Below are 16,251 nucleotides of genomic sequence, written 5' to 3' on the forward strand. Positions count from 1 at the left end.
ATTTCCACAAGATACTTCTTTTAAAAAAAAAAAATTTATTCCAGCAGACGGTTATATAGAGATCACTACAGTTTCATCTGCTTTCCCACGTGGATTAATTTGTTCCCAGTGTGTAGCCTCAGATGGCCAGGAGTTTGATTTCTGAAGCATTTTTACAGGATTTTCAAATGTTTTTGCACTGGGAACCGATGAGGCACTGTTTTGTGATGGGAGGTTTTGGCAGCAGGCCTGTATGGGGCCTGGTGACCCCAGCATGACATTTCCTCCGTCCTGTTCCAAAACATCCTCTTTTGCCTCCATTGCACGAGCTAGCATGTAACTAACCTTTCTTTGATGAGCCAGAGCCTCCTCTTTGTCATTTACCTGAGTGTGTGTTTAAAAGAGAAAGAAAATAAAGTAGTTTATAAGCTAAGAACAAGGCAGTGTACATAAATTGAAAGTTGTATTTGTTCCCTTAAGGACTCACAATGAATAGTTTAACAAAATACTAACCAAATCTATTAACATCCTCAGGATTTCATGGGGGTTGTCTAGCTCTTCGACCTTCCTGCAGTCCACGTCTGATGAGAGCAGGCTGGAAAGTTTTTGCCCCAGACTGTTCCTGTCCCCTTGTAACTTGACATGTCCTAAGAAAAACAGAAGCACAAAACTTTTGGAATTACTTAGGAGAAAAACTACTTCAGAATAAAATGGGCATGCATAAAACTGGATTTGAAACCATCTCTTCTAAAAGGGCCAAGGAAGGTACAGCTCTCCCATTGCATGTAACGCAGTAGATTACTTGCATGTGGCACCACACGTGCCACTACTTAAAGGCTAAATAGACCTTTCATCATATATATGGGTAAATTGAAAATAAAGTTATTTTTTGCTGTATGGAAAATACACTTTGAAACTCTAGTTAAACAACAATTTGTGGAAATTGTCTTTTAAGTAGTAGGCAGCCTAAAAAAAAGTTCTTTCACATAAGCAGTTTAAAAGTTTCTAAGATTTGTAAAAATATTAAAATACATTAAAATTATTAAATGTATGTATCAGTATATAGGGCTTGGAAACAATGGTATCTGTATGGGGGAAACATATTCAAGATGTATGCTCTTTTCCTGAGGGCATTCAAGGGATCTGGAACACCCACAGCACTTCTAAATTTGGGATGTCCAGGTCAACGGCTAACACAAATATATCTTGAAGTCCTGTTCCTAAATTCTGCTATGGTTTTGACTGTGGCATAAGAACTTAAATACCTCTCCTTATCCTTCTTCTTAAAGAAGAAAATAATAATACTTCTTTTACACAGTGCTTTGTAACTCACAGATGACCATGTGAAGTGTAAGAAGAGTAATACTGATGTAGATACACATACATAATAAAAAACAGTACTGTATTCAGTATTTCAGTGAAAGCTCAGTATGCATATTTTTGCGTTTCTCCTCCTTCCCTAATTCTTACATAGAGATCATTTGAGAAAAAAACACCACACATTAAATTGCTGATAATGGACAGGCTAAACTTGCCAGATGTTAGCTTTGTTGTGCTGCTTTCATAATAAATATCTTTAATAGCCAGAATGTTATTGTCATCCTGGATAACAGCTTACTTATTGAGGCATGTTTTTACTCAGATGATACAGTTCATGAATGTGTAATGCAAAAGGGCTACATTAAAAGCCTAGACTGGTACCTTCAACGTCCTACAGTAGTATTTATGCATTCCACTTACACACAGATAGCCTGCCCTGCACATGTGAAACTTCCAGTAGAAATTCTTCAACTACATGACACACTATTTAACATATTGATAGTTTTGACAGAACTTTGTTCCTTTTTTGACGCTTCAGAAGCCTCAGTCAGCAATTAAACCACGACCATACATTTAATACAGTAAGAAAGTCTGTCCGTGCCCCGTGCCACTCATCAGCTAACTTATTTTCTAGTCAACCATTGCAGATTTATAGCATGCCATTACCATCATCCTTTAGACGTCTCCAGTTCATAAATTTTGTGTCCTTCTTAATCTTTATCACTTCTGCAAGCCTCAGGGCTTGGTCCTTCCTCTGCATTAGCTGTTGCTCAAATGCAATTCTGAAGGCATCTGCTACTATGTAAGCTTCATCTTTACTCTTCTTCAGATTTTCAATCTGGTTTTAATTCAGAGAAAATGTATATTAAACAGTTTGGAAGCAACAGTGGATATAAAATATATATTCAGAGACAGATAGAAACTATTAATACAGACAACCTTTAAATAACTATAATCAGAAAGGTAGTAGAAAACAAAGTGCTTTCTTGCCATGTTAATACACTTTGAAATGTGTATGGAAGTCCTTACCTTTCCTCTTCTACGCATGCACACACCACCACCCACCTACACAGGCAAGCTGCCAGCACTGCTTATTTGTCTCTGCACATGAAGAAGAGCTTGAGGAGGGCATATGCAAGTTGGGGCAGGTGGAAAAGGTACCAAGGAATGGTATCTATGTCAGGGATAATAGCTTTGGTACAAAAGGGATGTAATAGTACTTATTCTTAATACCAGTAAGTCAACTGGAACTTCTGCGGTGGGACCACGAGGATGGTTGCCACACTTGCAGAGTCAAAACCAAATCAGAAAGTGAAATTCTATAGTTTTTGAATTTTTAAAATTAAAAACCTTAAGAGCTTGAAAATCATGTTACCAGTTTAAGCATCATGTAAATATACAGTTTTCATCAAGATCAGCTTCCTGATCTACTTGGGTGAGCAGGCCTGTGAATGCTGAAGTCAGCAAGGAAGAGGTAGAATACACTGCCAGAAAGGAAGGGAAAGGACCAGTGGTAGTCCACACTTGCACTGTGTATATATTTTTAGAGTTCAAACACTTGAGTGTTTTTTCCTTTTTTTAGATTGAAAAGTATGGGTGGAAGGAAAAGAATGAGAAAGAGCTTATTGATATCATATTTAGTTTTATGCCAGCAGAAGTTAGGGCCTTACAAGCTTTACAAACAAATATTACATCTTTCTGAGAAGGATTCATGTTTTAAGACACATTAGTTTGTGTAAGCTACAGTAGAATGTTCCTGGCTTTATTTGGTTTTGAGCAGAAGCATCCCTCTGCTTATTCATATCTGCACCAAGCAGTGTTACATATCTGCACCAACCAGTGTTACCTCTTGCTTGAGGTGAAGAAGTTGCTTTCGAGTTACAGCTGCCATTTTAGCACAGGGACAGGGCTGCCCTCCAGAAGTATTGCAGGTGCATGCTCCAAGAACTGCCAGCTTAAAATCCAAAACAAACCACCAGTTAAGTATCTATCTGCATACACAACACAGTACAAGAGATGCCACATGACTAACAAAAAAACATCCTGCAACTACAAAGGGAGTGTAAGGGTCAGGGAAGTGAGCTACAAGAGACTGAGGAATGATATCTTTTGACTCACAACCATGTGCATGAAACCTTCTGCCAGATAACCTGAAGGCAAAAATTGTCAGCTTGTATACGCTACTTCCTGGAGGCCTCATTAGAATTTTGTTTTCATTTAAAGGAAAGCAGCAGGCATAGCAGTTAAAAATTAAGATACTAGAAAGAAAACAAACAAACAAACAAAAACATGCTGGCTTGTGAGAGATAGCCTGATGCTCCTTCTGTCTGCTCTTGCTTTGCAAAATAGGAATCGATGCACCACAAATCAGCAAACCGATTAACAGGCATGCAAGGGCATATTGTCATTAGCTAAGAATGGGTCCAAATGGACTGTTAAATAATCAGTAAGCAAAATTCATCTATATGCTTTGAATATAAACATAGCTTTGAACCAGCCATTTTGAAAAACATGGAAGTCATACTTACTTCAAGACCTGTAAAATCTGTAATGCTGCTTGTATTCAAGGACATGTTTTCCTGAACAACCTTCTGTTGTTTCACATCTAGCATTGCAAGAAATTCCAAGCACTGCTGATTCAGGACTATGAAATAAAACAAGGAAAGTGATTAAAAAGTCTGCTGCTCTGGTTTCTTAATTTCTGTGTTTAACCACACCTATATTAATCGTTCTGTAGTTTAAGCACAAGTTTGGGAATGCAATGAGACTATGTAGATCTACAAACTCAGATCCCAGTTGCCTTTCCTTCTGTATTTTCCTATAGGTAATGACCCACTTACAGAGATCATCTCATATATTACTCTGCCTCAGTATTAAGGGCTCATCTCTTTCTAAACTTTAAGGCAGCTGCTCTTTTAGAATAGCACAATATTGGGAAAATAATTATGTATGTCAGCTATTTTAAAGCTTTTTTGGAAACCAAAAACAAAGGAGACGGGCTTGAGCTATCTGACCCAGCCAGGTACCTGCACAACCTGCAGTCTGAAAAGCTCCACGATAAAGCCATCAAGCTGAAAGTTTGTGCTATAGGAATCTTTGTGTGGGTATGTTAAAAGTGAATGCCTCTGACACAGATTGTCACTGTCGCAGGAGCACTTGATGGCTCCCCCGGCTGCTGTTGCCTCTTTCCAGGACAGGACCGGGAGCATGGACCTATTGGGTCCCTCCACACCCAGAGTGTCACCACACCACTGAGATACGATAGGTGTACTTCTTTCACACCTGATCTACTTTTTAAGTTATGCATACCTGACTTTTTCTATCTCATGTTGGTTTGTTTTGGTTTGCTTTTTTTTTTTTTTCAGTTTAAGTGACAATGTGAGAAGAAAACCGAACACTTATGTGATTAAAAAGGGTTTCTACATATCCACTGATACCAGCTACCAGTAAAAGCTATGCCAACAGAAAGCTTCCTTTGTAGCTGAATCCTGAATTACCCCTGAGAAACAGTATGTGAAGAGGAATAGCTGCTGGTGACGTACTTGCATTTTCAGCTTTAAGAGTTTTAACTTCTTCTGTTCTCAGTTTCACTGCTTCCTTAAGAGCTGCATTTTCACAATATATCCTGCAGAAGTTTGAAAAAGGCTCCATTATCTTTTTAAAAAAAATTTTTTTAATTGGCACTCAAATGAAATAAGTTATTAGCCTGTTAAACATTGTATCTAATATTTCTGTAAATTTAAATTAGGATTACTGAAAGGATTGAAGAAAAAAATCAAAACTGAAAAGAGTTGAGTATTCGGTTTAACAAGTTATCCCTGCAGCATTAAATAAGCTGTTTCCTCACTTGTAAAATGTACTGTACCAGTAATATGTAGTATGTAGTATGTTGTTAGATCCAATCCAGGAGCCAATTAGCAACCTAAAACTACTCCTAACTAACTTTTTGAGGGAGGTTCTGTGTGTAGGCTTGGTCTGACTGGCACTGAACCAAGACTAAGAAAGCAGGCCACACCAGGCTGACTTCTGTGGAGTCACTCTTCCTTATCCAGGCTGCAGGTGGCTCTGCAGGGAGCAAAACCAGGAATCTCTGCGCTCATACAGAGGTTTCTCTGCAACCCAGATAGCATGCGCTGTTCAAACAGGCTCACCTTGTTCATGAAACCACACCCTCACACAACCAATTTCAATGGATCCAGGTATGTTCAAGTGAATGTTGAAAAAATAAAATTAAAAAAAAATCATTCACATGTAAGTAGATGGTGCCAACAACTTCAAAGTTTAATAAAGGGTGAGTTTAAATACCACATTACCATTAGAAACCCAAATTTGTAATTATGAACCTCTGAAACACTTGCTAAAAATCTCTTACTTCCTTGAAAGAAAAAAATTGTTATTGGACATGTGACAACATGGCTCTGGTCTGAATTTTAGAAAGTAAACTTCCTGTAGTCTTAATACTGTTCTCAAGAGCAGTTGTACTTCCAAGCATTGCAACCTGAGAACATACAATATGCAGTTGTAATGCATTTGTCCTTGAAGTATTTAAGTATTTCTTTCTTGAAAAGTGGCAGTCTAAAGTCCTAAATGTTAAAGGAATACAATATATTTGGTGTATCTCTTCAGCTGTCAATAAAAGCACAATACTGTAAATTCATGGTTTTGTTGTAAATAGTAGCCTGAATTATTTCACTTGAATGAACTAAGGGAAATACACATTCTCCTCATCCTGCTGTCGCAGATACCAGAAAACCTTTCTGCAAAGTGGACCAAGCTCCTGGCTGGCAGTTTTCTGAAGCTACATTTCTAGCTTTCAACATTTAACACTAGTTTTGTTGCTCCAAACTAGCCAGCTACACTTCCAATCTCCTCAGACATGAAAGCCAAAGGGGTTTTCAAGAGGTACCCCTTGACAAGTGTAACTAAGTTAACAGGTGAACAAGACACAGTATCTTAACAAATCTCTTCTTACAAATGAATAGTTTGTAACCTTTTGGCTTATTCTTTGATCCAAAGTTTTAAAAATTTAAATAAAAAATTTCCGCTGAAATAATTGTGTAACTCTGATGGGTAGACTTCAGAGATATCAATTCTACATTTAAATAAGTGAGCCTGCTGGTCCCATTTTCAAGGTCTGTTACTGCGTTATTAGTTTAGTGCCTCTGGCATCTTCTGCTTGCCTAACCACATCTGCTGTCCGGCCAGAGTAAGTCTTATTTAAACAAAGAACCAGTTGATCAGCCTCTCTCAAAAGTATTCTATTTTACCTGAACGTATGCTCATACCTACAATGCAAGAAAATAAAGCAATGATTAACCAGCAAATGATATTTCCACATGCATGCACATACCATTATTTTCTATGCCTCATTTACATTTAAAGTAAGTAAGGATAGTCTGGCCCAAGCTAGCTAACATAATAATGTAATAGGATGAAAATGAAATCTCAGCATAGCAAAGCTAGCCTATATACACACTAAAGAATTGACACTTAATAATTTCAGTAGTTTTAATTGAAAAATACAAATGTGACTAGAATGAAAATTAAATAAATCTTCCCAAACTGGAGGGAAGTGAGGAAAAGACAAAAACCCCAGAAAATCTGATGAAGCAAACTTGGAACACAAGAAAGTTGTCATATAGCATTCAGTGCAATTAAAAAACAAAAACCCAAGATACACAGTGTAAGTCAAATACCTGTCATATTTTTCTGTCCATGTGTCTTCTATGTTTTTAAATCTATCCTGATCAAATTCAATTTCCCATTGCAAAATATTTATTTCCTGTGGAAACAAAGCAAACCTGCAGCAGCTGAATACAAGCCTCCCATCGAAAGGAAGAAGAGGAACTGCTGGTGCTGAGTTTGGCACCGGCAGCGATCTAGGTGACCAACAATGATGACATTTGATGATATTGTTAAAAATACATTTGGTGCCAGACACCAAAAAGTTTCTGCATAGCTGATCTGTGGATTCCAGACCATGTTGCATGAACTAATGCTTGTAGTGGCTTATGACAAAAACAAACCCATGCTGCCACATTTCTCTCTCACCTTACTGTTCTGTGGAAAAGTCACACAGGAAAAGAAACAAAGCATAAAAGTCAGTTTAAAAAGGTAGCTCAATGCCACCTTCCTTCTCCGCCCCACCTCCCCTATGAAAATTGGGCACCCATTTCTTAGACTCATTGGGAAGTTCCAGCTTAATAACTAAGAAGTAATGCAACTCACTATGAATGACTGTGAAACAACAAAGACCAGCTGAAAGTACAGAAAGAACTCTAGTCACTTTGAGAATTTATTTGTACACTCCGTAACATGAAAACATCTAGATCAAAAGAGTGATACATTAACATTTTCCGTTTCTACTAAAAAGGAATCAGAATACTTTGAAAAAAACCTGGAACTAATGACAGATTTGTATTGATTTAAATAAAACGTTTGATAACCCCTTAATAACAATTGACTTCTATGTTTTTGCACAGGTGTGAAGGAAACATGCACCCTTACCTTTTCTAAAGTTCTCTTTTCTTCCTCAGTTTTTTGAAGTATTGCTTTTGTATGACTAGTGGCTTTATTAAATACTGCCTGAAAAAAAAAACACACAACTTTTTCAAATATTGTAACTAAGTTTACTTAATTTGGCTTTAGCCAAATTTTCAGTTTTACATCAAGAGAAGTTCATGTTCTTAGTTAAACAGAAGTGTGCAGAATTACAAACGCTAGCAACTTGCCTGTAAGTCCCAGTGGGTTCTAATTTCAAGTCACTAAATAGCTATGTTGCATAAGAAACTTGTGTTTCAATCCCATTATCGTTTCTAGTAAAAAATGTGGCATCATTTAAAATGACATCATGTTTTCTTTAGGGATTGTCCACAAGATCAGCTTTTAAAAAACTGGTTACAACATACTTATACTTTGATCCAAGTGTAACTTACTATGAATGTCTGAGGGTAGAAACTGCAGAACCATAAATGGGTTATGCAAGTAGGCTTAAAAACAGGAACTGATTACAACATAATTCATTGTGATAGCAAATAAAAATATCACAAACTGTGAGCAAAAGACTGACCTAACATTTAACGTATACTGTCTTGTAAGACAACAGATAGAGTAACTATACCATTATATCTGAAAATATCTGTTCTTTGCAGCAGAATTTCAAGCACTGGCAAAACCTCTAACTTAAAGGACTGGAAAGAAGGCTGTATACTTTACATTAAATAGATAAATCCTCAAGAAAAGATAAAATTATGAAAATTTGCTACAACACTAAAGTCTTCTTGAATAACCACAATACTTCCATGCAGAGAAAGCAGCAAATCATAGAAGCAAAGTCAGTAGACACTTGCAGACTCAATGCTTTAAATTATAGCTCTGGGAAGAACTTAAGGTTCCAGGGTTTTGATGAGGAGTGGCAGGAAGATTTCTTGTTTTCCTTGCTTTACCACTAAGTACCTAAATTATTTCTGAAAAACTCCTACCATGCTCTGCAGAATTCTTAGGGCTTCATCTTTTCCTTCAAGCTGTCTTTGAGATGCTTCAAGCTCAGCTTTCAAAATCTCAACTTCCTGAAGCAAAATAAAATAGGTACACTGAGTAAAAGCCAGGGTAATCCTGTTAAAACTTGACTGTAACAGCCATGTATATTTGCCCTTTTCAAAAAACAATCTTCTCCTGTTTCTACCCTATATGATTCTTTTCTGACTAATATCTTGCTGGTGATGAAGAAATGCTAACAGTGCATGCTAGCAAAAAATCCTTAAGGAATAATACTTGTAATTATTATTCCTTCTCTTCTCTTCCAGTGTACTTGGTAAATAAATCACTGCAGTTCTGCCTTGCTAAAGAATTTGTATCTATCAACATAGGTCCGGAGCTTTAAAATAAGTAAGCAGAACAGAATAAATTTTCTTATATATGCAACGGTGAATATTACAAATATATACTAAAATATAAATGCTATATTAATATGACATAATATAAATACATTATACAATATATCCATGCTTTGTAGCATGAATATCATATTAGGATTGTTAGATCTAAACCACTACTTGTCCAGAACAAAACAAGACAGATTCCTGTTCCAGGTGCATACCAATCACATCTTTATGCCACATTCCCCACTTCAGAAGAAAGCAGTTTTTAAATTTCCAAGAGTTAAAGGAAAATTTACTGCTTTGTATACCTAACTTTCTTTAACCTCTATGTAGGTCACTCAGTTGTTCACTTGTGGTCATACAAAACTTTTTTTTCATTGTTCTTTCAGTTCTATTACTTCAACAAGTAATACTGAAATTGTATCTGGGAGCAGTGGCAATTTATCAGTTGTGTCTAACTGAAAATGAGTAAGGTTCCCTGACATTTTAACTTGCTGTGCACTGAACGTTCTGCATGCGAAGTTGTAGAACACAGTGCAGATGAAGTGTGTATTTTTACAGCTGAGATCAACCTGCTCTTTCTGCCCGGACTGATGCCAACATGTCAACACATTTAACCACAGTAAAATTAAATTGCAGGAGTTAAATAACTTTCAACAAAAATGCAAATTAAAACCCCAAAGACTGTTCTGTTTACACTGCAGATTTTCAGGCCCCAAAGCTTAATAAAAAAAGAAAACCTGCTAGAAAAGGAGTACAATCATTTTAATATTCTCTACATCTTGAAGAATACTTCCCCCTCCTGTCCCCTGCTCCCTCCCCACCAAAAAAAAAAAAATATCAAGAGTATTAACTGCACTTCACATGCTGATTTCCAGGCATAAAATTTAATGATGCTTTCAACTATAGCTCTAATTTCAAGCAATTGACTCCATCCAAGACTAGACATGCCAGGATCTTCAGATAAACACTGTGCTTTGCTTTGCTACATTAAAAGGAAATACAGATTTCAAGAGCAGCACACTTGGCACAGTTACTAACCTCTAGAGCTTCCTGAAGTCGTTGCTTTAGTTCTTCATTTGATGTTTCAGTATTAGATTCTATAGGATTGATAGGAAATACTAAACAATGAGATACTATGATATTTACAAAAGAAAATGTAAGAATTTGCTTGACCCTCAAAGCAGGCAACATGCAGAGGTGAATGTTCCTTTGTGTTTTTTTTTCTTCTGGAGCTAATAAACAGATTAAAAAAAAACAATAGGTACTGAGCTCAAACACATTATTTCACAGCTAAAGAAGTGAAATGGGAAAAAAAAGTCAGTTTTAAAGAAACCTAAAATTAGGAAAATTATTTTAGAATTTCCTGTTTTTTTAAAGAAAGAAAAAACCCACAACAATATTGTCATCTTGATTCAGAAAATAACTTAATTTTTTAGATTCTTTTCAGATTGTAACTTTTCAACAACCACACTCAACACAACAGTAGCTAGCACTATTTAGAAGCAGGAGCAGTTTTCAAGAGGTGAAGTACAGTGGTGGAATATCCCACAAGAGCCGGTAAGCACCTACTACGGGTACCATTTTTCTTAAACTGAGCATTGCAGAGGTATGTTAAGATGCAGCCTCCTAATAAATTAAAGTCAGGTTCATTTAGACGTTAGTCATGCTTTCATGGATATTGCTGCGTGAAAGACCTGATCTAAGACAATCACCACACAGAGACCTGCAGAAGGACAGTGAAACCAATAGGAATTTCACTGCTGCTGTAAAATCTTTGCACTGAAGATGCTGATACCAATAAAGAATAATTACTTGACTTAGCTTACTGAGGTGTGTGGATAGGATAGTGGGGACTTGTTCTGAAGGAGAGAAATAAGCAAGTTATACTGAAATACTTCAGTCAAAATACTAAAAATAGCTAAAAATTAAAGCAGCTAAAGTGTAATGAATAGCATAACCTGTGTTTGATTTTTATTTACAGCAGTGTTGTCTTCACAAAAAAATTAATGCCAACACCGTGAGAACAGAGATCCACAGGTTCTAAGAACAACTTCTTAACCTCAAAAGTATGCCAATTCACAACTTTCAACTAAATAGCAAACAGGATTTTTAATAGTTAGCTATAAGCTTTAGATACAGTCTCTAGGAAGACAGACCAGGAATCCAAAGCAGCTCTGTTCAATTTCATGCATGTATTTAGATAAAAACAATGCCGTGTGTCGTGTTTCCCTCCCCCCCCCCCCGACCCCAGCATGCTCTTCGCTAAATGCCACTTTCACATGCAAAACTGAACACTTTAAAAATTGTCATTTTACACTGAAAAGGGCCATGGCCTCGTTCACTGAAAAGCAGTGCTGCTCTTAGATGTTTTGGGAGGAAGATCTAGGAAGAGAGGCTCCTCTGCTGCCCCGAAGGCACTGAGCTTCTCCTTTTGGGAGGTGAACAGCAGACTTCGAGGCTGCACCAGTTCACCTGCGTGGCTGCGCTGGGTGCCTGCAGGCACGCAGCGCACACACACTTTTTGGGCCTCTTCAGAGACTTCGAAGTGTTTTGGCAAACAGCTTCAAATAAGCTTGATGATACCCTGTGAAGCCGCTCAACTGCTCAGCTTTGCTAACACGAGATTTTTCTCTTCTGAGTAATTAACTTCTGAATTATTCTTACCACAGTTGTTTTGTCTTGTGGAACCAGTGACAGGCTTTTTGGGTGATCCATCATAAAAATTGTTTCGCTTTGAACTGGGAGAAGCCACAGCGTCGCTTTCTTCCACACTCTTTGCTGACAAGGGAGAGTTGTAAACCTTCCCAGATCCCTTCTGAGATCTGAATGAACTGTAGTTTTGTAATTTTTCCCTTTCATAGAGACCTCCAAGTCCATTTCCCAAGTCTCCACGTGTCATGTCATCCTCTTCTGCTTCCTCCATCTTCTCCTCCTGGGGTTGTTTGTTGGGTTTGGCTGTGGATTTTTTTTTGGTGTTTTTTTTTTTTTTTTTTTTTCCTGATTGAGGGCACTCCGCTTACTGGCAAAGCGAACAGTGCGTCCCGCAAAACAAGGATTTTTATCTAGAAAGACAGAAAAACTACACCATTAAAGCAGCCGAACGACATTGACGTGAGAAAGCCGAAGCTGCCGGTGCGTGGCCGCCCCCGGGACGGGTTCGGGCCGCCAGAAATCTTCGCTCCCGCGCACGGTAAAACGCTGAAACCTCCGGCGGCGGCCGGGAGCGCCTCGGTGACCCCGCCACGGGAACCCGCTGCCTCCCGGTCCCCTCCCGGTCCCCGGACCCACCTGCCCGCCCGGCCCTGGCGCGGCCGGTCCCGCCCCGGGGCGGGCTGGAGCCTCGGCGGGGGCGGCGGGAGCACCACGCCCCGCTCCCGGAAAGCGAGCCGACAGCTCCCCGGGAGGCTGAGACACAACGGCAGCGAGTTACTGCGCTTTGTTTGCTTTTATTTTATTTATTTATTTTTATTTTAAGAGAGGTCTCTATTCTGCCTCCAGCCTCCCCCCCGCCCTTGACAAAAACCCCAAGCGGCTTTTAGAAACAAGATTTTCCTTTGAAAGACGTGGTCATTCAGAGCGTTCTCAAGAATTGGTGTTGTCCAGACACTTGCAAACCCCTGCGCTCACTTTCCACCTGGTGTCCAGGCTTATTTGAGCAATTTATTCAAGCCATATCCCTGAAAGCAGTTCAATACATATATGCACGTGCTTCCACAGCATTTGGTCCCAGTTCTGCAAGGAAACTCCAGATTTTTCACCATTTTGGTTTATACAAGGGTCAAACTGCTGATGCAGTCTTCCTCTATGAGTCTCACAAAAAAAATCTATACCGAATTTGCAATAAAAAATAGTCTTAAATATGTAACTATAGTACTCTTTACAATAGAAATTTTAAAGCAAATAGCTTTACTTTTCAAACTCATATATATGAAAAGTTTATTAGCAAGCACTTTCTACAGAATCTTTCACAAGGCTTTACAAGCCACTTTCTTCAGTGAAGAAGGGTTATTTCTACTTTGCACTGCCCTGCTCTCCTGGAACCCAGGCTTTATCAGCAACTAGAACAGATGGCTACCAGCATTTAAAGTGTAATCATGTAAGAAACTATGAACTAAGGGTATTGTTTATTGAAATTTATGTTAAGCTCAATGTAAAGGTTAGGCGGCAAAAGACAGAAAAACTGCTTATGCAAATAGCTGCCAGACACCGCTTGTGTGAGACAAGATAACCTGTGAGACAAGATGACTGCGTGAGACAAGATAACCGCAATTGCTTACACAAACCAGATACTTGTGCAAGCAGAAGGGGTACTGATCAAAGACAACCACGAATGTAAAAATGTATAAAAAGGAACTGTTTGAACTGATGAGTACGGCAGTTGGCGGAGCGCAGACTCCCCTGTCGTCCAGCGCTGTCTTTGCTCATATTCTACTTGCTATAATTAATAAAATTATAATTGGATTATGATCCATTGTGGTCTCAATTTATAACAATCATGTTCTGGATCACTGCCAGATTGTTACCTGGCCAAATGATACATTTCCTTGATAAAACTGCAGTGATAAATATGTTCCATGATTGGGATGGGTGATGGAGAATACAGAAAGAAGAAAACTTATTCATATTCCACACCAGTGCAGATATAGCTGATGTTTCCTTACACTGTAATTCCCAAAGTTCTGTGTAATAATTTTAAAATATCTCTCTTACCAAGTTACTTCTCTTCCCTCCAAAATAAAGCACCCTCCTTAAACTATATCATACACCCCTCACTTTACATTATCCTCCACACATTCAAGAATACAGTGGGGTATATCAGGTTTTAGACTAACAATTCAGAAACAGACTAACTCCTTCCCAGGACACTGTTTTAACCTCTAGAAATCAAATGCTTCTTAACCACCATTAGTTATCAGGATTTTACAGGTTTCTTGGGGACAGAGTGAAGGTTTGGTTTTAATGGTAAGCTTCAAAAAAATTCTCTACTATTGAACCTAGTTCCTGCTACTAAGGGCAACCATGTCTTTTTTGTCCTTTCATTCACTGCTGAATTTTTGCATGTGTCAGTTCTCTTCTCCCGTGTGCCTCTCCCAGAGTGCTCAGAAGTGGTTCCAAAGCCTGACAAACTGGCTATTCTGAACCTTCTAGTCCCCAACGATATCAAATTACAATAAAATTGGTTTTAATTTACCATACAAAAATTTTCAATGTAACTTATTAAACCCTTCCAAGAAGTGATCTACCAGAGTTACTTTTTCACCAAATGTCAATTGTTGTCCTTCATCCATTGCTCAATCCATTGCATAATCTGATCCAAATTTCTCTCTAAGTCTTCTGGAGTGTTGCTGGGTAACTGGTGTACAATTTCCTCTCTATATGACAACATAGCTTCCTCATAAAGTGTCTGAAAAATTTCACACTGAATGTTGTCTTGCAACTTTTTCCCTTTGTAGCCCCTAAAAAACAAGAGCAATACTGAGACAGTCTTAGATATGCAGAGAACTATAAAGCAGTGATTCTATAGAGAATCAGCAATTTATACTCTAGAAAAATCTCCAATGAAGTCACACAACAGTACTTTACTCCTTATTTACTCCACTGACATACCTGCTTTCAAGTCTGTCATACAAAAATGAATTTTCTGTACGAAGGACAAAAACGATATGAAACCACCGTTCAGGGAAAAAATCACAGCCATGATAATCAACAATAACTCCACCCTCACTCATTTTGTCTTCTAGTTCATCAATTACCTACAGGGGAAAAAAAAAAAAAAAAAAAAAAAAAGAAACCAGAAACAGTCAAGTTACTTGAAATTACATAAAGTCAAAACACAAAAATGTTAAGTTTTGTGGTTGGACTTACTCTGTCTTCATCCAAAATAGGACAATCATATTCCTCATCAAAGCCTTCATACAGTTCTCCTGCAGCAAAAATAATATGCGGAAGTTTGTGAAGTAACAACAGTTATTAAAACTATTTATAGTGTTATGTTTATTTCAGGAGGATGCAAACAAAAAATCGTGTTCAGAACAAGGAACTCTTCATTTACAAATCCATGTAAGAATAAGTTTGCTATTTATTACTTAATACAATGTACACTACTGTTACATAAATGCATTTTAAACTCAGGCCACCAAAATTATTTCTTTTAAAGCAAATTCACTGCCTTTTCATTTAATATACAATACATGCACTACAAGCACATAGTTACACAAAATAAAAATAACAAAAGTATTTTGATGGCCTACTTTGTTAATATGGCCTACCTTCTTTTGCCATGTCACCCACATTAATATAGGTCATCCCCGTTCTTGACGCGAGTTCTTTTCCGAGTGTGGTTTTCCCAACGCCTGGAGTACCTACACACAAAGCCCCGTATAAAACAGTAGGAGAAGAGCATTGCAAATCCTCTGCAAATAACCTTCTAAGCAGTCAGAAAAGAAGCTTTTGCCTGTCAATATCGGTAATTTTGTGTAAGAGAAAGATTGCAAAATGCTGCGTGAAAAGGGAAAAACAAGAGCCGGGTCTAGAGGTTAAAAGAACTCGCAAAACTACTTGCAAAACGCTCACTTTGTGCAGAAGCGTTATTCTAACCGGAGTATGCAAAAGTAAACCATGCTTCATTTAAAAGCCCCAGCTCATATGGACAAGGCCCGAGTTTTGATGCGGAGCAGCCCGGCGGTGCCCCCGCAGGGACCCCAAACCCCGAATCCCCCCGGGCTGCGCACGGGGCCGGGGCCTCCCCCCCTGCCGCCTCGCAGGCCCAGCCCGGCACCGGCCGTGCTCCCCGCCCGCACCCCCGTCAGCCCCGCCGTGGCCCGGCGTCTCGGATACCCCCCGGCACCCTCCCGCTTCTCCCGCCCGTGGGACGGGCCCGTCCCGCCGCCACCGCCGTCCCGCACCGGTCAGCAAAACGTTGGGCCGCCTCATGCTGCCGCGCCGGCGGCGCCCGCGGGTCGCCTAGGAGACACGCGCGCGGGGGCCTCGGCCGCCCGCCGATGGCGCCACCCGCCCTGCCCGCTGCGCCGGCGGGCGGGCGCGCAGGCGCGCCGCGGGCAGCTAAGCG

At 39.1% G+C, this 16,251-nt stretch overlaps 2 protein-coding genes across 5 annotated transcripts; both read right to left on the reverse strand.

Moving 5' to 3' along the window:
* Window positions 1-15: 15 nt before the first annotated feature.
* CCDC125 (coiled-coil domain containing 125) lies at window positions 16-13,274 on the reverse strand. 2 transcript variants are annotated; one of them, XM_042787559.1, is made up of 12 exons: window positions 12,471-13,274; window positions 11,847-12,244; window positions 10,221-10,279; window positions 8,781-8,867; window positions 7,807-7,884; window positions 6,996-7,081; window positions 4,842-4,924; window positions 3,828-3,943; window positions 3,146-3,253; window positions 1,966-2,137; window positions 493-626; window positions 16-363 (listed from the first exon to the last, which is right to left on the reverse strand). In XM_042787559.1, exons 2-12 carry the CDS (start codon window positions 12,103-12,105, stop codon window positions 52-54), a joined length of 1,494 nt encoding a protein of 497 aa, XP_042643493.1. In that variant the 5' UTR covers window positions 12,106-12,244; window positions 12,471-13,274; the 3' UTR covers window positions 16-51. The 2 variants fall into 2 exon arrangements, with proteins under 2 accessions (XP_042643493.1, XP_032851366.2); XM_032995475.2 differs by lacking the exon at window positions 12,471-13,274 and having other exon boundaries at window positions 11,847-12,460.
* A 959-nt stretch (window positions 13,275-14,233) lies between these two features.
* Window positions 14,234-16,209, reverse strand: AK6 (adenylate kinase 6). 3 transcript variants are annotated; one of them, XM_042787560.1, is made up of 5 exons: window positions 16,088-16,209; window positions 15,452-15,544; window positions 15,048-15,106; window positions 14,790-14,935; window positions 14,234-14,638 (listed from the first exon to the last, which is right to left on the reverse strand). In XM_042787560.1, the coding sequence occupies exons 1-5, from the start codon at window positions 16,113-16,115 to the stop codon at window positions 14,449-14,451; spliced, it is 516 nt and encodes a 171-aa protein (XP_042643494.1). In that variant the 5' UTR covers window positions 16,116-16,209; the 3' UTR covers window positions 14,234-14,448. The 3 variants fall into 3 exon arrangements, with proteins under 3 accessions (XP_042643494.1, XP_042643495.1, XP_032851383.1); XM_042787561.1 differs by having other exon boundaries at window positions 15,452-15,543; window positions 16,020-16,121; XM_032995492.2 differs by lacking the exon at window positions 16,088-16,209 and adding an exon at window positions 15,745-15,892.
* Window positions 16,210-16,251: the final 42 nt, after the last annotated feature.

Source organism: Tyto alba, unplaced genomic scaffold (genome assembly GCF_018691265.1).
Source record: "Tyto alba isolate M040663 unplaced genomic scaffold, T.alba_DEE_v4.0 Super-Scaffold_13, whole genome shotgun sequence".
NCBI classification, from domain to species: Eukaryota; Metazoa; Chordata; class Aves; order Strigiformes; family Tytonidae; genus Tyto; species Tyto alba.